Source organism: Cajanus cajan, chromosome 7 (assembly GCF_000230855.2).
Source record: "Cajanus cajan strain Asha chromosome 7, NIPB_CcT2T_4, whole genome shotgun sequence".
NCBI classification, from domain to species: Eukaryota; Viridiplantae; Streptophyta; class Magnoliopsida; order Fabales; family Fabaceae; genus Cajanus; species Cajanus cajan.
The window spans coordinates 18,892,043-18,916,052 of NC_138523.1; the positions used below are offsets into that span (position 1 = coordinate 18,892,043).

The window sequence follows — 24,010 nt, forward strand, 5'->3', positions numbered from 1 at the left end:
AAATTACTAATAAGGACTTGATTCTGTTTACATCATATTATTACCCTCCCCTTAAAACAATCCTTGTCCTCAAGGGTTGAACTCAGGATATTTCTGCTTTAGGTCATAGTAATACTCCCATGTGGCATCTTCTGGCACCTGGTTCTTCCATTTCACTAATACTTTAGTCACTACGCGCCTGTGCCTTTTGACAGTTATCCGATCCAGAATGTCTTCAGGTTCACGTGTCAATGGAATTACTTCTGGTTCCACCGGTAGATCTGTCGACGTTGGTGCGTCCCCCATATACTTTTTCAACTGTGATACGTGGAAGACATTGTGTATCCTAGCAGAAGTTGGAAGTTCTACCTTATAAGCGACCTGTCCAATTTTGTCAATTATTTTGTAAGGACCAAAGTATTTCGGAGCAAGTTTTGCATTGCTTCTAGTTGCCATGGACACTTGCCTGTAAGGATGAAGTTTGACAAATACCATATCACCCATTTGGAGTTGTCTATCTGTTCTATGCCTGTTTGCTACTTGCTTCATTTGATCTTGTGCTCTTCGTAAATGAAACTTAAGCACCTTTAGCATCTCCTCTCAGACATACTTCTGTCGATCACGACATTTTTGGATTCACCCGGTAGGTATGAGAGAAATGTTGGCGGTGGTTGCCCATAGACCACCTCATAAGGTGTTGCCTTTATGGAGGAATGATATGTGGTGTTATACCACCATTCAGCTAATGGAAGCCAATGAAATCACTCTGTTGGAGTGTCTGAACACATACACCTTAAATACGTCTCCAAGCACTGATTAACTACCTCACTCTGCCCGTCCGTTTGTGGATGGTATGCTGAAGACAAATGCGTTTCCACTCCTTGTAATTGCATGAATTCTTGCCAAAAGTTACTGATGAAGATGGGATCTCTATCACTGGTAATTGTTTCAGGGAACCCATGGAGTTTAAATATATTATCCAGGAAAGCCTGTGCTACATCAAATGCTTGGTAAGGATGGGATAATCCAAAGAAATGGGCAGCCTTACTTAATCTGTAAACAACCACAAAAATGACTTGCTTCCCTGTGGAACTAGGTAGTCCTTCTATGAAGTCCATATTGATATGCTTCCATATGTGATCAGGGATAGGTAATGGCTGAAGGAGACTCGGAGAGGCTGTAGTCTCATATTTGCACCTCTGGCAGGTTGCACACTTTCTAATGTATTCTGTGATATCTCTGGTTAGTCCTTTCCAGTAAATGACTGACTTAGCTCTCTGAATTGTGGCATTTTTACCAGAGTGGCCTTGTGGAAGAAGAGTGCAACCAATTTAATATTTGAGTCCAGAGATCACCATTATTGCCTTTCACTAGTCTACCTTTTCTTCGTAATTCTTCGTTTCGCCAAGTGTAGTGTTTGTGATAATCAGGGTTGGTTTTTACGTCGTTTATGATTTTTTGCAATGATAGGTCTGTTCTCCATGAAGCCTGTATTTTATCTAGAAGGTCGGTACTCATAGTATGAATATTGACTAAACAACATGTAGGATCTTCCTTCCTGGATAAATCATCTGCTGTTATATTTGTCTTACCCTCTTTATATTCGATGATGAAATCAAATTCCATCAATTTAATCAGCCACTTCTGTTGGAATGATGTTGTTAATCTTTGATCTAGTATGTATTTTAAGCTTCGGTGGTCAGTTTTAATGACGAATTGCTTGTTCAGCAAGTAGTGTCTCCACTTTTGGACAGCAAACACCACTGCAAGTAGTTCTTTCTCATATGTAGATAATGCCTGTTGCTGTGAACTGAGGGCCCTGCTGATGAATGCAATTGGGTGGTGCGCCTGCATTAAGACTGCTCCTATTCCGTACCCACAAGCATCCACTTCCAAGACAAATTGCATGTTGAAATCAGGTAATGCTAGTACAGGAGCCTGAATTAACAAAGATTTCAATTTTTGAAATGCTTGCTTGGCTTCCACTATCCAAGTGAAGTTATCTTTTTTCAATAGTTCAGTGAGTGGTTTTGCAATGCCACCATAACCTCTTACAAATCTTCTGTAGTAGCCTGCTAGACCAAGGAACCCTCGGAGTTGTTTGAGAGTTGCCGGAAGTGACCAATTTTTAACAGCCTCTATTTTTGAAGGATCAGTTGACACGCCTTCTGCACTGATAAAATGACCTAAGTACTCTACCTTGGTGACAGCAAAATAACACTTACTCTTCCTTGCAAACAAGTTATTCTGTCTCATAGTTTGGAGTACCAGTTGTAAGTGCTGCATATGATCTTCAATGCTCTTACTGTATATCAATATATCATCAAAGAAAACTAGGAGAAATTGTCTCAGGTACTCTTGAAAAACAGAATTCATAAGGCCTTGAAAGGTTGCTGGAGCATTGGTTAGGCCGAATGGCATCATCAGATACTCATAGTGCCCCCATGAGTTTTAAATGCAGTCTTGTGGACGTCCATAGGGTGCATTATGACCTGGTTGTAACCTGATCGTAGGTCTATTTTTGAGTAGATGGTGGATCCATGCAATTCATCCAAGAGGTCTTCCACAAGGGGAATTGGGAATTTATCCTTAACAGTAGCTTTATTGAGTTCCCTATAATCAATACAAAGTCTCTAGCTTCCATCTTTTTTCCCTACCAGAACTACGGGACTAGCATAAGGGCTGTTGCTAGCTTGAATGATGCCTGTATTCAAGTACTCCTGGACCAGCTTGTCTATGACATCCTTCTGCTATTTCACATACCTGTAGGGTCTTTTGTTTACAGGGTTGCTGCCCTGAATGAGGGGAATTTTATGATCATGGTCTGATCTGACAGGTGGCAATTGCGTTGGTTCTTGGAAGACATCTTCAAATTCCCCAAGGATGTATTGTATCTTTGGTGTAGGCACAGGTAGCTGGCCGTGTGTTGTCAGAGTGTTTAACAAAGTACCTTCTTGGTTGCATAATTGTATCATTGAAATATGTACTCCTTCCTTAAGAATTCTTCCTAACTGTTTTCTTCTCATGGTCTTCATTCCTTGTAGCTGAGCACTTCGTAAAACATGCTTTCTGCCTTGTGCATAAAAATGCATACTTAATTTATCAAAGTTCCATGTAATGTCACCCAAGGTTGTGACACCCTCTACCCCATTATTAATATACAACCAATGTAACAATAAAATAGTTCTTTTCTTCTTATTGGGTAAATAAAATTTTTCATAGTTTAATAACATCTTTCATGTATAAAATAATTGTTTCCAATATTATAAGGTAGAAGATTCACATTCGTAACTCATAAATCATAACTCCAGTGTAGAAATTATAAAAGAAAAGAGGTTAAGACTTTCAATACAATTTATTGGAAAACAAGAAATCATATATATACAAATAAAGGAAATATAAATTAACTCCAGTAAAGGTGGCAGTGCCTCCTAGTTAGGAATTAATTTATAACTTTAAAATCATATAATAAAATAGTATAATAAAGATGTACATTTTGGTCTTTTCTCAAGAACGTTCAAAATACAATTCTTAACATATATTTTCCTTGAATTATACATGTTATCTACGTTATCTCTTCGTTAGAAATTACAAAAGAAGAGAAACTAAAATTATTAAAACAATAACATATTAAACTAAAATAACTATGCCCCGATGTCACATCCTATCAGAGCATGCCCAATTGAAGCCTTTAAGCCTCATCACCAACATCCTCATGATGCTGATCATCTGCAACACAATTTAAAACATATACAAAAACAACAAGGGAGTGAGAAACATCTCACTCAGTTTCAGGTGCAGAAATAAAGGCTAGATAGCACCCACACACACAACAAATATAAGTCACTTATAAACAATACACATACATCATCAATATCACATATATATTCATCTATCATGCAATGATGTCATGATCTTGACTTATAAATGCATGCTTGTGGCGCCATAAGGAAGTTTCACATATCATCACTGGTGACCCTAAGGCACACCTGGTTACATCACTGGTGACCCTAAGGTACACCTGGTTACATCACTGGTGACCCGAAGGTACACCTGGTTAGCAAGTTACATCACTGGTGACCCAAAGGTACACCTCGTTAGCAAGTTACATCACTGGAGGTCCAGGTTGCTGAGCAGGTCGCCCAAGCCGCCATGGTGAGTACCTCACTTTCTGATTTTTCCTGTCTGTTGTCCTTTTTCTTTTCTGACATGGCCCTGGTTTTTGCAGGCAAGGGATGCTGCTGAGGTCCACATGCCTTTGAGGTCGGAGGTGCCAGACGTGGACCCCCCTGTTGCCGAGCAGGGGACGCCCGTTTCCGCTTCTGTTGAGGCTCGCGGTAAGGGGCTGAGTCTCGAGGTCCCTACCGCCACGCCTGCCACCTCGGCGGCGCCGTCAGGTTCATCGCAGGGGGCTTCCCGGAGCCAGTACATAGCTCACCGCTTCGGGAAGGGCCTCACCCAGGTGCGATTGGACCATGTGAGTGCTTCGGCCGACATGAACTCGCTGTGGAGCGCTGGGGTGACTGCCGAGAAGTTCTTCCCCCAAGGTTCGCTGACCTCAGATGATCAGGGACTGATCAACGGGGTTGGGCCCGTGGAAAGCTTCGACGCTGCCTAGGTCTTTTTGTAGAGAACTATGGCGATTGTGGACCACTGGAAGCATAAGTGGTCCAAACAGCAGGAGGATCTGGTTAGGCTGAGGAACCAAGTTCAACCTCTGAAGGACGAGAACAAGGTCCTGAAGGAGGAGAACAAGGTGCTGAGTGCCGCCCTCGGTGAGGCGAAGATGCAGGGTGCCGAGCTTCAAATAACGAAGGGAGATCTCGCCAGGGTCCAGAAATCGTTGGAGATTGCCCTGCGCTCCAATGAGAATTATGCCTCCCAGGTGAGCGAGCTGCGGGGGCTCGTCGCGTCGTCCCGAGGTCAGGTACGGAGCTTGGAGGATGAGGTGACGTCTTCTCGGGGCCAGGTTTGCTCTTTGGAGGACGAAGTGACCTTTCTGAGGGGTGAGCTGGTGGTGGCGGCTGAGGAGCGTCTCCGTGACGAGGTCATTCTCGGTGGCAGAGAAGAGGAGATTGCCGCCTTGAGAATGGACCTTTCGAAGCTGGAGGCGGAGAAGGCAGCGTTGGAGAAGAAGTTTGAGGAGACCAAGCGCTCGGTTGTGATTGAGCATATGAGGGGTTTCCTCAAGGCTACCCGCCAGGCCAGGCTCCTCGCGTCAGGGTTTAACCTTTCCACCATGCATGTGGAGAAAGTCATCCGCTTCGGGAAGCTTGTCAAGGAAGACGATGTCGAGGACAGCTCCAGCGAGAATGCCTCCGCGTAGGCCAATTTTGTAATAGCTTAGCTAAATTTTTTCTGTTTTATTTCTCTATTTTGAATTCAAGTGTAGAACTCTGGAAACATTGCTTGTATGTTTTTCTTTGTTTATTTGCGTTTGCGCTTTCCTTTGCCTTTGCGTTTAGGCTTGATTTTTGTTGTTTGCACACTTTGAGACACGCGTTCGATGTCTGTTGTATACTTTTATACTTGGCGATAGTTTACCTTGAGTTGATCATGATGAGGTTCGAACTCGACCTCAATTTTTCGTTAAGTAATTTGTTGTGAAGGTTCGAACTCGACCTCGAATTGATCATGTCGAGGTTCGAATGCGAGCTTGGATTTTCGTTAAATAATATTTTGTGAAGGTTCGAATTTGACCTCGAATTGATCAAGCCGAGGTTCGAACTCGACCTCGGATTTTCGTTGAGTAATTTTTTGTGAAGGTTCGAATTCGACCTTGAATTGATCATGCCGAGGTTCGAACTTGACCTCGGATTTTCGTTGGGTAATTTTTTGTGAAGGTTCGAATTCGACCTCGAATTGATCATGCCAAGGTACGAACTCGACCTCGGATTTTTGTTAAGTAATTTTTTGTGAAGGTTCGAATTCGACCTCAATCATACCGAGGTTCGAATTCGACCTCGGATTAAAGTAGAGTGAATTGTACGAAGTTCGAATTCGACCTTGTATTTTTGTCAAGTAACACGTTGTGAAGGTTCGAACTCGACCTTAAGTGGGGGCGAAATAAGTTGGCTCGGACTCGACCTCTATTTAGCGTAAAACATAAAATAATGCGAAAAGGATGTGAATTGAACAGAATGAGTCATTTTATTGATTACGTAAATGTGCCTCGTTAAAAACCCTCTCAGCCAAAACCCATTTTTCTATTTTTTGGGACAAAAGACTGAGGCGGGAAAAGAGTGCACAACTCATTCGTACAAAATTCAGCTGAAATAAAACTTGAGATGCGTAGCATTCTAAGTTCGCGGTATAGGTTTCCCGCTGAGTTCTTCCAGCCTATACGCTCCATTTTCCAAGTCTTCTGTAACTCGGAATGGGCCACCCCAAGTGGGCACAAGCTTCCCATCTGACGTGTCTTTCCGTGCTTCGCCTAGCAATCGCCACACCAAGTCACCAACTCGGAAAGAGCGAGGTCGCACTCGTGTGTTGTACCTTTAGGAAGCTCGGAGCTTGCAGGCTTCTTCATGGATTTGAGCTTCGTCTCTAAGCTCGTCAACCAAGTCGAGGTCAGCTGCCAACTCTTGAGCGTTCTGCTTACTATCGAAAACCTGTCATCGGTGGGCTGCCTCTTCGACTTCCACTGGTATCATTGCGTCAGCTCCGTAAGTCAGCCTGTAAGGCGTTTCTTGCATGGTTGACTGGGGTGCAATGATACGCCCAGAGGATGCTGGGAAGTTCGTAGGGCCACTATCCTTTCGCGTTCCCTAGCCGCTTCTTGAGTTCCCGGAGGATGACCTTGTTAGTTGCTTCGGCTTGGCCATTGGTTTGGGGGTGTTCCACCGAGGTCGGAAGATGCTTGATACCGAGCTTGCGGAGGAAGTCCTCGAATCCTTGTGCGATGAATTGTCGGCCATTGTCAGTAACGAGGGTGTGAGGGATTTTGAATCTACAAATGATATTCCTCCAGGTGAATCTTTGCACGTTCTCAGTGGTGATTTTGGCGAGTGGGCATGACTCGATCCACTTGGTGAAGTAATCGATCGCCACTAGGAGGAACTTCAGTTGACCTTTCGCAGGGGGGAATGGCCCGAGGATGTCCATTCCCCACTGGGAGAAAGGCCACGCCGACATCATATGGTGGAGAGCTTCGGGCGGTTGCCGATGTGTGTTGCCGAATTGCTGGCACTCTTTGAATTTTTGGATGTAGTCTTGGCAATCTGACTTCAGAGTGGGCCAGTAGTACCCAGCTCAGAGTACTCTGATCGCCATTGAGCGTGCTCCGGAATGCATGCCACATATGCCCCGGTGAATTTCCTCGATGACGTAGGCCGCCTGAGGCGCAGTCAAGCACTTTAGTAGTGGAGTAGAAACGCCACGTTTGAATAACTCATCTCCAATAATGACAAACTTAGCCGATCTCATCCTCATCTTCCGAGCTTCGTCCTTATCCTCGGGAAGGATTCCTTCTTTCAAGTAACCCCAGATGCCTGTCATCGATCCCAGGTCTTCATTTTCACTGACGTTGACGACTTTGTCGTCCAGGCTGGGTGAGTGTAAGGTCTCCTGGATGATAGTTCGATGCTGTCCAGGCCTTTTGGTGCTGGCGAGCTTTGATAGAAGGTCAGCTCGGGTGTTTTGTTCTCGCGGCACATGTTGTATGGTGAACTCGTCGAAGGACAAGATCTGGTGGGACGCGACATGGAAGTACCGCTGTAGAAGGGTGTCTTTTGCCTGGTACGTCCCACTGAGTTGCTCCACCATGAGCTTTGAGTCGCTGTTGCAACTCACTCTTCGAGCTCCGAGGTCGCGGGCTAGCCTTAATCCTGTGAGAAGTGCCTCATACTCTGCCTGGTTGTTGGTCACCTTGAAGCTAAACTTGAGGGATTGCTCCAAGGTGACTTGGTTTGGCCCTTCCAAAATGATACCTGCACCACCACCCTTAGAGTTGGAGGACCCGTCAACATGTAAAGTCCATACCTGGGGTTCCTCGGTAGTAGTAGGCGTGAGCTCGACTACGAAGTCGGCCAGGCATTGAGCTTTCAGGGGTCCGCGACTTTCGTACTGGATACCGAACTCAGATAATTCTACTGACCATGCAATCATTCGTCCGGCGAGCTCGGGCTTTCGCAGAATTTGCTTGATGGGGTAGTCGGTTTTGACTACCACCTGCTGACTCTAGAAGTAGGGTCGGAGGCGCCGAGCTGCGGTGACAAGTGCCAGTGCGAGCTTCTCGATCATTTGGTACCGCTTCTCCGCGTCTTAGAGGACCCGGCTGATGAAGTAGATCGGTGTCTGCACTTTTTGGTGCTTTTGTACTATAACTGCGCTGATGGCGCTTTCTGCTATGGCCAAGTAGAGGAGGAGGTCGGTCTTGTGATCCGGCCTCTGTAGGATTGGCGGAGTCGTGAGGAAGGTTTTGAAGCTTCGGAAAGCTTCTTCGCATTGATCTGTCCACTAAAAGTCTTTTGGCTTCCGTAGGAGAGTGAAGATCGGCCCTGCCTTCTCCGCGAGTTTGGGGATGAAACGGGACAGTGAGACTAACCGTCCGGCTAAGTGTTGGACCTCTTTCACCGTTTGCGGACTCTGCATCTGGATGATGGCTTTACATTTCTCGGGGTTGGCCTCGATTTCTCTGCTAGTGATCATGAAACCAAGGAACTTGCCTCCCTAGATGCCGAAGACACACTTCTCCAGGTTGAGGTGCATGTTGTGCCTCCTGATCTGGGCGAACACCTCGGCGAGATCGGTAGCATGGTCCGTTGCCGAGGTGGTCTTGACTACCATGTCGTCGACGTAGACCTCCATGTTCCGCCCGATCTACTGGTGGAAAACCTTATCCATCAGCCGCTGGTAGGTTGCCCCTGCATTTTTGAGACCGAAGGGCATCACCCGGTAGCAATAGTTGTCGTTTTCGGTGATGAAGGACGTATGCACTTTGTCAGGTGGGTGCATCATTATCTAGTTGTACCCGGAGTAGGCGTCAAGGAAACTGAGGAGGGCGTGCCCGGAAGCTCCGTCAACCAGCCTATCAATGCTTGGCAAGGGGTATGAGTCTTTGGGGCATGCTTTGTTCAAGTCCGTGTAGTCGACGCACATGCGCCACTTCCCCGAGCTCTTCTTCACCAGGACCACATTCGCCAACCATGTGGTGTATCTGACCTCATGGATGAAGCCAGCATTCAGCAATTTCTGTGTTTCGGTGATGATGGCCTCCCACCTTTCACCGCCGACCTTTCTCTTCCTCTAGGTGACTGGCCTTGCCTCCTTGTGTATCGCTAACCTGTGACAGATGAAGTCAGCGTCTATACCTGGCATGTCAGTGCTGGACCAGGCAAAGAGGTCGGCATTCTGGAGAATCTTAGCTTCGAGCTGTTGCCGCAAATCTGCACTCAACTGTTTGTTGATTTTTGTGCACTGTCTGGGGAGTTTCCCGATTTGGAGGTCGTCAAGCTCGTCGATGGGGCTTGGCCTCTCGTCATGGGAGTTGGATCTCGGATTGAGATCGGTGATTTCCACGTGGGTGATGTGAGTCACGGTGGGGGGATCCTTCTTGCTTTGCTCGCCGGATGAGGATATCTTTAGGCTCTCGACGTAGCATTGTCGAGCTGTCTTCTGGTTTGCTTTGACGGAGATGATCTTACCGTCGCTTCCTAGGAACTTCATGGTGAGGTGTGGAGTGGACACTACTGCTCCAAGCTGATTCAACGTCAGCAGGTCCACGTATCCCCGGGTGTGTACTCGCTCTCCTGCAAAATCGACTAGGGGCTCTGTGTGAGGTTGGATGAGAGAGTGGGGGATATCTAACTTGAGGAAGGTCGGCCAATACAAGACATCTGCCGAGCTCCCCTGGTCTATCAGTGTCTTGTGCACCTCCCAGTTGGCTACCTCCACGACTATGACCATGGGATCATCCTGGTTGGGACTGACGCCGGCATAGTCGCTGTCGGTGAAGGTGATTGGCGGTGAACTTTGGTGCGAAGCCGAGGTAGCAGAATGGACACTGTTGATATTGCGCAGGTGTCTCTTCCAGGCCGAGCTGGTGGCACCTCCCCCTGTGAAACCACCTGCAATTGTATTGATTACTCCCCGTAGGGGAACTGATCCTGTTTCATGGCTTACCTCAGCTTGCACTGCTCCGCCGACATTTTGCTGAGAGCCAGAGGGTTGGTCCGTGCGAGCTCCTGAATCGCGACCTCTGCCTCGTCCTCGTCCACCATAGCCTCCTTGGTGACCCTGCTATCGCTGGACATATTGGCCGAGGTGGCCTGCCTGGATGAGCTCTTCAATACGGTCTCAGAGTGTGCCGCACTCCTCAGTGGTGTGATCGTGGTTCATGTGGTATCGACAGTGTTTGGATTTGTCGGCACTGTTGGGGGCGTGACCTAGTGGTGGCAGGGTAAGCAGGTTGCTGCTACTGGCCTCCTCCAGGATATGTACTCGGGCGTGTTCAGGGGAGTATAGAAGTCATATCTCCCCCCTCTATTCGCCCTAGCCGACTTCTTGAACTGGCTGTCATTATTGACTTTGACCTTGTCCTTGTGACCCTGTTCTGGCTTCATTGGTCCCTTTCCACGAACCTGATCACGAAATGCGGAGTGTTCCTCCATCTGGATGTAGCCCGCAGCTCGGGCGTGGAGCTTGTCCATGTCGCGAGGAGCCTCACGACATAGGCTATCGATGAATGGCCCGGGCTTGAGTACCATGAGCATGGCATGCAAGACGACCTCGGGATTCAGATTTATGATCTTGACCGAGGTGGTGGAAAATCGCTCCATGAATGCCCGGAGTGGCTCGTCGTCGTTCTGTCTGAGACTGGCCAGGGCGGCTAAAGTGATGTGGTGAGGTCGACTCGTTGCATACTGCGCCGTGAATCGCCTGACCAGAGTGTTGAAGCTTTCGATTGACTCAGCGGGAAGCTGGGTGTACCAGTTGAGCGCGACCCCCTTCAGTGAGGTCGGAAAAACCCTACACAAAATAGCATCATTGTTAGTGTAGAGGTTTACCTGTGTCGTATACAGGTCGATGTGCTGATCAGGGTCCGTCGTGCCATCATAGCGATCGAGGTGGAGAGGCTTCCACCCCTGAGAGAGTGGTGTCTCCATGATGCTGTCCACAAAGGGATGACGGCGGAAGGTTGCTTGACCCCCCGTGACATGAGTTGGGGCCTTACTGACTTCATGGGCTAACTTGTGCGTCGGAACATGAGACCGATGCGTGGCAGGTCGTGGAGTCAGTGCCCTAGTCGCAGTTTGGGGCTGAGAGACCGAGTGCCCTTCTTCCTCGTGGAGGTTGCTCGCCTCAAGAGGATGATCAGAGGGGCGTCGAGGGAGCTGGGCGCGAATCCGCTCGTTTTCAGCGTGTAGCGCTGCTAGGTCAGCTTCATTGGCGGTCCACATCGCCGCTAGGTCAGTTTCGTGCTGGGCACGCATGTTTCGCAGATCGGCGTCATGTTGCTGCCGCATCTATTCGACCTGGTCGATCAGTGTCCTCAATGTGGCTTCGTTATCCACGGTAGTTGAGTGATCTGCGTCGTCTGTTGCGCGTCTGTTATGGCTTCTGGTGAATACCATAAGCATGGCCGATAAGAGCTGTCTTGATCGGTACCACGGTGGGCGCCAAATGTTCTTACCGGAGATCCGCCGTAGAGATGATCTGCCGAGTAAGATTGGTGAGTGATAGACCATGGGCCAAGGGCCCAATGACCAGAGCTATGGCTAGGAGGATACAGGAAGAGCTGGATCTTGAGAAGACTAGTGGGCTTGTCAGGCCCAAGATAATCTTCACTTGGAATGCTCTATCATGAAGAGAAGGCCTTAGTTCTATTTGTTTATATTGTACAGTTTATGCATAGTCTTTTGTATAGGTTATTTTTGCCTTTGTATTGTGAGGCACTTTAGTTGCTTTTTCCTAGTGATTGTATATTGTTTTTAAGGTAGGTTACTTGGAGATTTTAGCTCCATTTAACCTCCCTAGTTGATACATTCATTTTGTATTTTTTCAGTAGGGAAAAGGGGGTGTCATTTAGCAAAGCTTGGGGTGTGACTAGTAATTGGGCCAGAATTGGGCCTAGGCAAAATTTTGCATATTGGACTCATTTTGATCCTAATTTTTCATAGATTTGATTTAGCTAGGTCTCATCATCATATGATGAACCTAACTAAACCAAATCAAAGTTTTTCAAATTAATTCAAGGAGCCAAATGCATCCAAGGCCGCCTAGCTTGTTCCTTTCTTCTTTGGCCGAAAATTACTTGTTCCACTTCAAAGGTTTGAAGCTTGCCTTGCAAGCTTCTAAACCTTTGTAAGGTTAGCTCACCTTACCATGGTTCTTAAGTGAACCATGGTTAAGGTTGGCTTCTCCTACAAGCTAGCTAAACTATAGGAGTTAAGTATACCTTACCATGGTTCCTAGTGAACCATGGTTAAGGTTAGCTTCTCCTAGAAGCTACCTCTACCCTATATATTTGTATTTCCTTCACTTGTACTCACTTTTGACAAATTTGAGAAATAAACTTCAGAATTTCTCTCTTCAAGAGTCTCCAAAAACCGTAGAGAATTTCTCTTCTAGGTTTCCTATCCAAGGTTTTCAACCTTTTCTTTGGTTCCTCAAGCTTCTACACAAAGCTAGGAGTAACCGAATCACCTTGAAGACTTCTCCTCCATGGAAGGTTTCTTCGTGGAGCTTCAAAGTCTCTAAGAACACCTCAAGAACATTCGGTCCAAGCATGGAGAGCTTGAAGAACCAACATTCTTCTCCAAGTATCTCCTTCATTTTTGGTATCTAGAGCCTAGTGCTCTTGAGGTTTTGTTTCCAAACTTTTCTACTTGAATCCATGTTGTATCTTCCTTCTATTACATGTCTTCTTATGTTTGCTGAATGGATCTAGATTTTATTCACACTTTGATGGATCCAAAATGTCACATAATAATTGTTTGATTCATATTTGCTTGTTCTCCTAATTCTTGAATCAAACCGGTTTTGTTGTGCTTTAGGTTCCTATGCTTGTGCTTTTGATTTTTGCTTTAGTCTTCTCCATTTATTCACATGTGTCCGTGATTGGACAACATGCATTGAGTTTAGATTTTGCTTTTGAATCAATTGTTTTGTCCTAGAAAGTCATGTGTAGTCCTTTGTATGTTAAAACTTCCTAGACTAGCTTGTTTGACCTAATTTTTGTTTTGTGTTTTTGTGTCCGAAATCTTTGTGTATTTTTCTTATTAAATCTGAACCTTCCTATATGTGCTTTTACTTTACATGTTTGAGTTCCTAATTTGCTTTTAGTTCTAGCAAATTTCCTAGAGTTAGGTTTCTATTATGTCATATTAAAAAGTTTTGTCAAGAGAAGTATATAAACACTTTCCTATTAGGTTTTTCCTTGAGTCTTCTTGTGGCTGAAACCTAATACACTTTTATAAGCATTAAAACAGAGCCAAAATAGAGGTGTGAGTGTCCTAATTGCATGAGAAAAACAAAGGAAAAAGTGCATAAAAAATTGACCTAAAATACTACAAAATTGTGAAGCACTAGAAAAGAAACATGCATGTGAACACCTTTGTTTTGTGTAAAAATTTTGCTGCAGTTTTTCTATATTGAAACCGAGACTTATAAGTGATTAAAAGGCATTGAAACTCCTGAACATCAAAAGAAAAATAAGTGAAAAAATATTTTGCAAAAGAAAAAGAAAGAAATTAGCAAAAGAAAAAGCCAAAGGAGTGAAAATTTTAGCAAACTTTGCTCTCGGTTTTGTTGACTTTTTGTCTACATATTTTGTTGATCCAGCCACTTCTTTGTGTCTTGTTTTGGTTTATAATCTTAGCTTTTAATTTTGTAATCCATTCTAGTGCCTTTCCTAGGTTAATCTTTGTGTGCTAGCTTTCAAAATTTCCTTTAATTGTTGCTTGTCAATTTTGTGAAACTCTTGCTAGTCTTGTCTCATTCTTTTCTACCAATTGGTGTAGCTATTCTAAATTGTTCTTTTTCAGTTTTAGCACTAATATTCTAGTCTTGAAGGTGGTTGAGTGCTTCTTAAAAGGTGTAGGAGGCCAAGGCAAAGGACATCCACTTGAAGGCTTTGGTGGTTGCTTAGGGAGTTTAATCTCTCTTGGTGGCTAGGCTCTTGAAAACATCTAGAAGTGACTAACATCAAGGTTGCTTCTAAAAAGAGGAGTGAAACACCTTGAGAGGCTGCAATTGGTGGCTGAATTGGAGCAAGAAGGAGTTATACCATTTGTAAAAATTTTGTGAAAATTAGAGACTAATTTAGTGACGGAATTTTTGGTTCCAAAACTAGTTTTCCTCACAAAATCCGTTACTAAATTTGTTTCTAAATTAGTGGAAATTTGTTTTCTTTGAAATTAAAGTGCAGCCACTAATTTCATTTGACTGTGAATTTACATTTCATTTGGAGTGTGAATTTGCATTTCATTTGAAGAAAATTTGAATTTCATTTTCTTGTAAATTTTAATTTTCAAACTTTTGTACAAGGCCTTTATTAAGGAGTGTCCTTGAGTGCCTTTGGTGTATCTCCATCTCTCCTTAAGAACTTTCATAGTAAATTTCGTGTAGTACTTGTGAGAGTGGTCCTTGAAGGTATTTGGTGCCTTTCAAGCTCTCACCTAGGTTTAAATTGCTTACCACGCCTAGTTTATGTTTTCTTGTCTTTAAGTTTTCAAGCACTTTATGTTTTAAGCAATTTATGTTTTCAGTCATTTAAGTTTTCAAGCATTATATAAACTGTACACATAGACACTTGCTTGTTATTTTTCTTTAAAAAAAGTTCTTTGTGAAAATTGTTTTATGCAAGACAAAAGTACAAGGGGGTTTAGAGATTTTTACTTGAAGAGGCTTGGTTATTAAGTGGCTCTTTAGTAGCTCACCTCCCTCCAATGTTCAATTTGTACTCTTAGACCTCCAAGTGCCAAGTCTAAAGCACTCCATAAAAACACTATTTTCATAAAAACTACTTTTGTGTGGAAAAATCTTCTTGATTTAAAATGTCTCAAAATTCCTCCCATAGTGAAAGTGATGGCTCTCCAAAAAGTCTTTCTTATATTACTAAAGAGCTTAAATCACTTAAACTATGGAAAAAGCAAGAGTCCATTCAAAGAGAGAAGGAAAGAATTGAAAGAGAAGGACAACTTGCTTATCTTGAGGAAGAGTTGAGAATTTTAAGGCAAGAGGAAGAAAAATTGAAAGAAGATATGAAGAAACATAGGAAAAAGAGTAGGAGCTCACAATCCCACTATACATCCCCTAGTGAAAGCATGAATCAAGGGGATCACTACCAACCTCCACCTAGAAGGTCCACAAGACCTAGGGAAGTCAAAGTTGACCTCCCACAATTTTTTGGAAAATATGATGTGGAGATATATTTAGATTGGGAGATGAAAGTTGAGCAACTCTTTGCTTGCCACAGGGTAAGTGAAGAGAGAAAAGTCCCTCTGGCTACCCTTAGCTTCCAAGGGCATGCCATGTATTGGTGGACAGCTCTAGAGAGAGAGAGACGCCTCCACAATGATTCTCCAATTCAATATTGGAATGATCTTAAGAGTGCAATGAGAAGGAGGCACATTCCCACCTACTATGGAAGGGAGCTTATGAATAAGCTCCAAAGGCTCCAACAAAGGGACATGTCTGTAGAACAGTACAGGCAACAAATGGAGCTTTTAATGATGAGGGCATGCATTAGGGAAGAGGAAGCTACAACTGTAGCTAGATTCTTAAGTGGTCTTAATTTAGAAATAAGAGACCAAGTGGAGCTACTACCCTACAGGGACCTAAATGACTTGGTCCAACTTTGTGTAAGGGTAGAACAACAAAGAATGAGAAAATCTTACAAAAAAGATAGCTCCCACTCTTCATTTCTAAAGAAAGATTCCAAGAAGGAGGGAAAACCTTTTGAAAAGAAGAAAACTTTTGAACCCTCCAAGAATCAAGCTACAGAAAAAGACAAAGGAAAGGTAAAGGACACTACACACACTAGTTCTAGGACTAGTGATATTAAGTGCTTTAAATGTTTAGGGAGGGGTAATATTGCCTCCCAATGCCCCACAAAGAAGGTCATGATCATGAAGGGGCATGATATTTATAGTAGCCAAGATGAGGCTACTACTTCCTCTAGTAATAGTGAGGAAGAAGCAAGTGAGCAAGAGGAGGGTGTAGAGTCTACTTTTCCTTATGAAGGGGAGCTCTTAATGATTAGAAGACTCCTCAACAACCAACCTAGTGATACTTTATCACAAAGATAGAACATCTTTCACACTAGATGCAAAGTTTTAAACAATGCATGTTCTCTCATTGTTGATAGTGGTTCTTGGTGCAACTGTTGTAGCACTAGGCTGGTTGAGAAGTTGGATTTAACTACTAATCCCCATCCTAAACCTTATCAACTCCATTGGACTAATGAGGATGGTGATCTAGCAGTTGACCAACAAGTAAAGGTCAAGCTTTCTATTGGGAACTATGAAGATGAGGTGCTATGTGATGTAGTACCAATGGAAGCTTGTCATATCTTATTAGGAAGGCCATGGCAATTTGATAAGAAAACCATGCATAATGGCCTTACTAACGAGATTACCTTTACACATAAAGAAAATAAATTTGTGCTTCATCCTCTTACTCCTCAACAGGTGGCTGAGGATCAAGCACAAATGAAACTCAAAAGAGATAGAGAAAAAAGATTTAAAAAAAAGAGGAAAAAAGAGAAAAAAAAAAGTCCGTGAAAACTAAGGATAGAGAGGAATCTAGGGAGAAAGGAGTTCCCTCCCTAGAGGTTGTTACTCAAGAGAATGCAATTTCCAAACAAACCCTCTTGATTCAACAACCCTCTTATATCCTTCTCTGTAAAGGAACTCTTTCTTGCACTGCCACATCTAGTGGACATGAGACTTTACCTAAAGGGGTAAAAACACTTTTAAAAGAATTTGATGATCTATTTCCTCCCGAAGGTCCAATGGGCCTTCCTCCTTCTAGAGGAATAGAGCATCAAATTGATTTGGTGCCTGGGGCTAGCCTTCCTAATAGGCCTGCCTATAGGACCAACCCCCAAGAAACAAAAGAAATTGAGTCTCAGGTCCAAGAGTTGTTGGAGAAGGGCTGGGTTCGAAAGAGCTTAAGTCTTTGTGTTGTTCCAGTGTTGTTGGTTCCCAAGAAGGATGGAAAGTGGAGAATGTGTTATGATAGTAGAGCCATCAACAACATCACTGTGAAATATAGGCATCCTATCCCTAGACTTGATGATATGTTAGATTAACTTCATGGAGCCATCATATTTTCCAAAGTTGATCTTAAAAGTGGTTATAATCAAATAAGAATTAAAGAAGGTGATGAATGGAAAACCGCTTTCAAGACCAAGTTTGGATTGTATGAATGGTTGGTGGTGCCTTTTGGACTCACCAATGCTCCTAGCACCTTTATGCGTCTAATGAATCATGTTCTAAGGGATTGTATAGGTAGATTTGTAGTAGTTTATTTTGATGATATTCTCATATATAGTAGGAGCCTAAGCGATCACATAGGACACTTAAGGCAAGTTTTTGATATTCTTAGGAAAAATCAACTTTTTGGAAATTTAGAAAAATGTACCTTTTGTGTAGATAGTGTTGTTTTCCTAGGGTTTATAATTAGCAAAAAAAAGGGTTCATGTGGACCCCGAGAAAATCAAGGCCATCCAAGAATGGCCCACTCCTAAAAGTGTTGGAGATATTAGGAGCTTCCATGGTTTGGCAAGCTTCTATAGGAGGTTTGTTCCTAATTTCTCCACACTAGCCTCCCCATTAAATGAATTAGTCAAGAAAAATGTGGAATTTATATGGGGAGAAAAACAAGAAAATGCCTTCACAGCCTTAAAGCATAAGCTTACTCATGCACCACTTCTAGCTCTACCTGATTTTTCAAAAACTTTTGAGTTAGAATGTCATGCCTCTGGAGTTGGCATAGGGGCAGTTTTGTTACAGGGTGGGCACCCTATTGCATATTTCAGTGAAAAACTCAAGGGTGCCTCTCTTAACTATCCTACCTATGACAAAGAGCTCTATGCTTTGGTTAGGGCCCTTCAAACTTGGGAACACTACCTTATTCCCAAAGAGTTTGTCATACATAGTGACCATGAGTCACTTAAATATTTGAGGGGCCAAGGCAAACTAAATAAAAGGCATGTTAAGTGGGTAGAGTTCTTAGAACAATTCCCATATGTGATTAAATACAAGAAAGGGAAAAATAATGTTGTGGCTGATGCCCTTTCTAGGAGACACACTTTGTTAGTCTCCCTTGGATCTTAAATCTTGGGATTTAATCACATTAAGGAGTTGTATACTAATGATCTCGAATTCAAAGAAAATTATACCCAATGCTTAGCAAAACCTCAAGGAGGTTTCTATATTTCTGAGGGGTATTTGTATAAAGAAGGAAGAATTTGTATACCCCAAGGATCTATAAGAAAACTCCTTGTTGGAGAAAGTCATGAGGGTGGTCTTATGGGGCACTTTGGAGTTGAAAAGACTCTAAGCTTTCTAAAAGAAAAATTCTTTTGGCCCCATATGAGAAGGGATGTTGAGAGGTTTTGCTCTAGATGTATAGCTTGTTTACAAGCAAAGTTTAAAGTAATGCCACATGGCATCTATACACCCTTACGTGTTGCTAACTCTCCATGGGTTGATATCAGCATGAATTTTATTTTGGGCTTGCCCAAGACCCAGAGAGGCATGGATTCGATTTTTGTGGTAGTGGACAGATTTAGTAAAATGGCCCACTTTATACCCTGCCACAAAATAGATGATGCAAGCAACATAGCAAGACTCTTCTTCAAGGAAGTGGTTAGACTTCATGGTCTTCCCAAAACCATTGTTTCAGATAGGGATACTAAGTTCCTTAGCCATTTCTGGAAAACTCTTTGGAGTAGACTAGGAACTAAATTACTTTTCTCTACTACTTGTCACCCACAAACTGATGGGAAAACAGAAGTAGTTAATAGATCCCTATCTACAATGTTAAGGGCAGTCCTTAAGGGTAACCATAAGTCTTGGGATGAATACTTGCCCCACATTGAATTTGCTTACAACAGGGTAGTCCATAAGACTACCAAAATCTCACCTTTTGAGGTTGTACATGGTTTTAACCCTCTTACTCCTTTGGACCTAATACCCCTACCAGACTCTTCTCATTATTTTCATAAAGAAGGGGTATCTAGGGCTGAATTTGTTAAGAAATTACATGAGAAGGTTAAAACTCATATACAACAACAAAATGAGAGAACTGCTTTAGATAGAAGCAAGGGAAAGAAAACCCTTATTTTTGAGGAAGGGGATTGGGTTTGGCTTCACTTGAGAAAGGAAAGGTTTCCTTCTCAAAGGAAGTCTAAACTCAACCCAAGAGGAGATGGTCCCTTCCAAGTCCTCCAAAGAATTAATGATAATGCTTACAGGTTAGATCTTCCCAGTGATTATGGAGTGAGTAACACTTTTAATGTGAGTGATCTTATTCCCTTTGCAGGTTATGATGAGGAAGATGAACCTACAGATTTGAGGACAAATCCTTCTCAAGAAGGAGGGGATGATAGACCATGGGCCAAGGGCCCAGTGACCATAGCTATGGCTAGGAGGATACAGGAAGAGCTGGATCTTGAGAAGACTAGTGGGCTTGTCAGGCCCAAGATAATCTTCACTTGGAATGCTCTATCATGAAGAGAAGGCCTTAGTTCTATTTGTTTATATTGTACAGTTTATGCATAGTCTTTTGTATAAGTTATTTTTGCCTTTGTATTGTGAGGCACTTTAGTTGCTTTTTCCTAGTGATTGTATATTGTTTTTAAGGTAGGTTACTTGGAGAGTTTAGCTCCATTTAACCTCCCTAGTTGATACATTCATTTTGTATTTTTTCAGTAGGGAAAAGGGGGTGTCATTTAGCAAAGCTTGGGGTGTGACTAGTAATTGGGTCAGAATTGGGCCTAGGCAAAATTTTGCATATTGGACTCATTTTGCTCCTAATTTTTCATAGATTTGATTTAGCTAGGTCTCATCATCATATGATGAACCTAACTAAACCAAATCAAAGTTTTTCAAATTAATTCAAGGAGTCAAATGCATCCAAGGCCGCCTAGCTTGTTCCTTTCTTCTTTGGCCGAAAATTACTTGTTCCACTTCAAAGGTTTGAAGCTTGCCTTGCAAGCTTCTAAACCTTTGTAAGGTTAGCTCACCTTACCATGGTTCTTAAGTGAACCATGGTTAAGGTTGGCTTCTCCTACAAGCTAGCTAAACTATAGGAGTTAAGTATACCTTACCATGGTTCCTAGTGAACCATGGTTAAGGTTAGCTTCTCCTAGAAGCTACCTCTACCCTATATATTTGTATTTCCTTCACTTGTACTCACTTTTGACAAATTTGAGAAATAAACTTCAGAATTTCTCTCTTCAAGAGTCTCCAAAAACCATAGAGAATTTCTCTTCTAGGTTTCTTATCCAAGGTTTTCAACCTTCTCTTTGGTTCCTCAAGCTTCTACACAAAGCTAGGAGTAACCGAATCACCTTGAAGACTTCTCCTCCATGGAAGGTTTCTTTGTGGAGCTTCAAAGTCTCTAAGAACACCTCAAGAACATTCGGTCCAAGCATGGAGAGCTTGAAGAATCAACATTCTTCTCCAAGTATCTCCATCAGTGAGCCTCCTTCGCTGGTATGTTGGTGTTCCAAGATGGGGGTGGTACCTGCAAAAGAGACTCCGATGCTAAAGTTAAGGTTTGTATGAGTAGATGTCTCGTATAAGTAATGCATGTACCTTAGTGTGAGTTAGGGTTGCGTTGGGCCTTGGGCCTGAGATCAGTTATGATCTAATTAGATAGCGGGTCTCGTCTGGACCGAGATCTCCTGAGATCGGTTATGATCTGGTTGGATTGCGGACCTCGTTTGGACCGAGGTCTCCAAATGCGTGTTCCGAGGTCATTCCACGTAGCCCTGCCGAGCTCGAGCTCGGCATGGCGGTACGGATAGTACATATATATATACTCAAAGATTTCCGTCAAAGAAATGTTTGGCAAGTCATGTATTAAAGATATCATTTATTATAATTGATAATCATATAAGAAAAATTATAGAATAAAATGATTATTCAAGATAACATGTATGTTAGACAAGTCTCTCATAGGGAACACTTCATTTATTTAAGACAAATGTATTAAATATATCATATATTTCCTCCATTTTTTTTCATAGTCTTTTAACATTTTTGCACGAGACTTAAAGAAATGATTAATATTTTAATTTTTAAAAATATTTATTACTTACTTTCTTATTATACCCTTTATTTTTTCCTTTTTATTTTTTTCATTTAAGTTTTGAGACTATTGATTTGTGTACATTTATTATTATTATGCGCTTTTTGAGAAATCTATGAATTAATGCATTGATTATTAGAATACACTTGGTACAAACAAGAGGACCAAAATACACAAACCTAAGGTTCAAAAAGCAAAACATGAAATAAATTTGACACACCTAAAGACTAACAATCCACGCTAATAATTAATGCGCATAGATTAATTTCTTGAAAGTAAAATCAATCTACATTTTAATCATTAGCATAAAAGTATCATTGGATAGCATGCATATGACACAAGTATGCACAAAAGGGTATAAGTTCCATTAAAAAAAAGAAAATAAAATAAAATAAAAAGAGGAACATCTAATACATACTTACTGTGCATTTTTTTTTTTGCATTCTTGCATTCTTTGTGTCTACTTGCTACGGGTAAGAGGGAATCATCAGGCCGAAGTACTCGTAAAAAGCTCAACAGTCAAGCATGGCCTTAAAATTAATTTGCAAGGTTATAGATCTAACTTAACTTACAAAATTAACTTGCAAGGTGAGTATTGTCTCTATTTATATACTCTTTAATTATCTTATTTTTAATCAATGTGGGACCCTTAAGATTTTCTTTAAATATTAATTAGATCATGTCCTTAAAAAAAATTCAATCATTTTGAACTACAAAATTATATTATTATAAATTATATTAACTCTTAAAATATTTATTATTTTAAAAAATAATTTGGTTTTAAATAATTTTATTTTAAAAACTATCATTAAATTAAAACTCATTATCATTAATTTATATATTTAATTAAAATAAAATTTTAATTTATTAATATTTTAAATTAAAATTAATTTTAATGAAATATTTATAAATAATTTAGTAAAATAATATATATATATATATATATATAATTTATAAATAATTTAGTAAAATAATATATAATTTAGATCTCTCATAAATGCATGCTTTAATAATAATAAATTTAAAGATTTCCGTCAAAGAAATGTTTGACAAGTCATGTATTAAAGATATCATTTATTATAATTGATAATCATATAAGAAAAATTATATAATAAAACGATTATTCATGATAACATGCATAGTTTTAAAAACCGGACCGGTCATCGAACTAGTTAAGGTAATGGGTTAGTGAATCAAAGGTTGAACCGGTGGCCAGTAGTTGAACCGCATGACTCGATTTTTTTTATTTTTATTAAAAAATATTCATATTAAATATATTTTATACTTATAAATTTTAATAAATTCATATCTTATTTTAAATTTCAATTTTTCTATCTTATTTAAAATTATTTTTATTTTTATTTTGTAAAAAAATACATAAAAAATTACATGTTAAACTGTGTATTAATACAAATTAAAAATATAAATAATATGTACATATATAATATGCTTGCAATTGATATCACAAAATAATATATGTAATATCTACATAGATATTATATTATTAAATATATAATTTAAAATTAATAATATACTATAAAAGTTATTTAAGTTGTATATATTACAAACAAATACATTAGAACAAGTAGTCATTGTTATATTTAATAAGACTTTTTGCTCTTCCATTAAGAGATTCAATTTTCATTATTATTTTTGTGGTTTATGGTCCCTTAAATTTTTTTTAAAAAAATTAGAAAAAAAAAGTGGTTGAACCGGTTTGACCCACCGGTTCACTGGTTGAACTGGAAAATTGACCGGTTCAATCTGGTTTGAAACGGGTTGACTACATAACCGATCTAACTTAAGATTCAGACCGGCTGGACCACCGGTTCCCGGTCCAACAGGTTCGACAAGCCGGTTCGATCCGAGTTTTAAATCACTGATAACATGTCTGATAGAAAAGTCTCTCATAGGGAACACTTCATTTATTTAAGTATTAAATATAACATATACTCCCTCCATTTTTTTTCATAGTCGTTGAAGGTTTTTGCACGAGACTTAAAGAAATGATTGATATTTTAGTTTTCAAAAATATTTATTACTTACTTTCCTGTTATACCCTTTATTTTTGTCTTTTTATTTTTATTTTTGCATTTAATTTTTGAGACTGTAGATTTGTGTACACTTATTGTCGTTATATGCTTTTTGAGAAATCTTTGAATTAATGCATTAATTATTATAATACACATGTGAACTGTAACCTACGCCATTTAATGACACATTTAAGTAAATTATGTCTTTTAGATATCCTAATTCCTGAATGAATATTGTAGAAAGGAAAAAAAATTCATGAATAAATAATATTGCTATAAATATGTTGCCCTCATAAATGCAACATGAATTTCACATAGGTGGTTGGAGAAGAAATAGGTAGTATATTAGAAATAAATAGACACATTGTTCAGTAAACATATATTAATTATCAAGGGTAAAAATAAAAAAAAAATTAATAAGTCATTGATTTTAGAAAAGTGAAAATGAAAAAAAAAATAAATAATAGTACCAAAATGACTATGAAAAAAAATGGAGGGAGTATTATATCTGGTAATCATATCTTCTATGTCTGTGTTATTTCTAGATAAATTGAAGGAAAAAAAACTTCTTTGGTACTTAAACTTCAAAAAGGAGGATTGAAGATATGTTTTTTGTCAGATAAAGGATAAACAAATATTTCAAAGTGTGCAAAGTTATAGATAAAGTCATTTTTAACTAGCACACTCAATAATTCCTCCTGTTTTGTATCTCAAAAGTGATAAGCAATTTCCTT

General features: G+C 40.8%; 1 protein-coding gene across 1 annotated transcript; it reads right to left on the minus strand.

The window, feature by feature from the left end:
* Positions 1–69: 69 nt before the first annotated feature.
* On the minus strand, positions 70–573 carry LOC145949881 (uncharacterized). The gene has a single exon (XM_083060783.1). It carries the CDS (start codon positions 571–573, stop codon positions 70–72), a length of 504 nt encoding a protein of 167 aa, XP_082916909.1.
* Positions 574–24,010: the final 23,437 nt, after the last annotated feature.

Coding starts and splice junctions, on each gene's coding strand:
- LOC145949881 (XM_083060783.1), bottom strand. CDS start 573: ATGCTAAAGGTGCTTAAGTTTCATTTACGAAGAGCACAAGATCAAATG.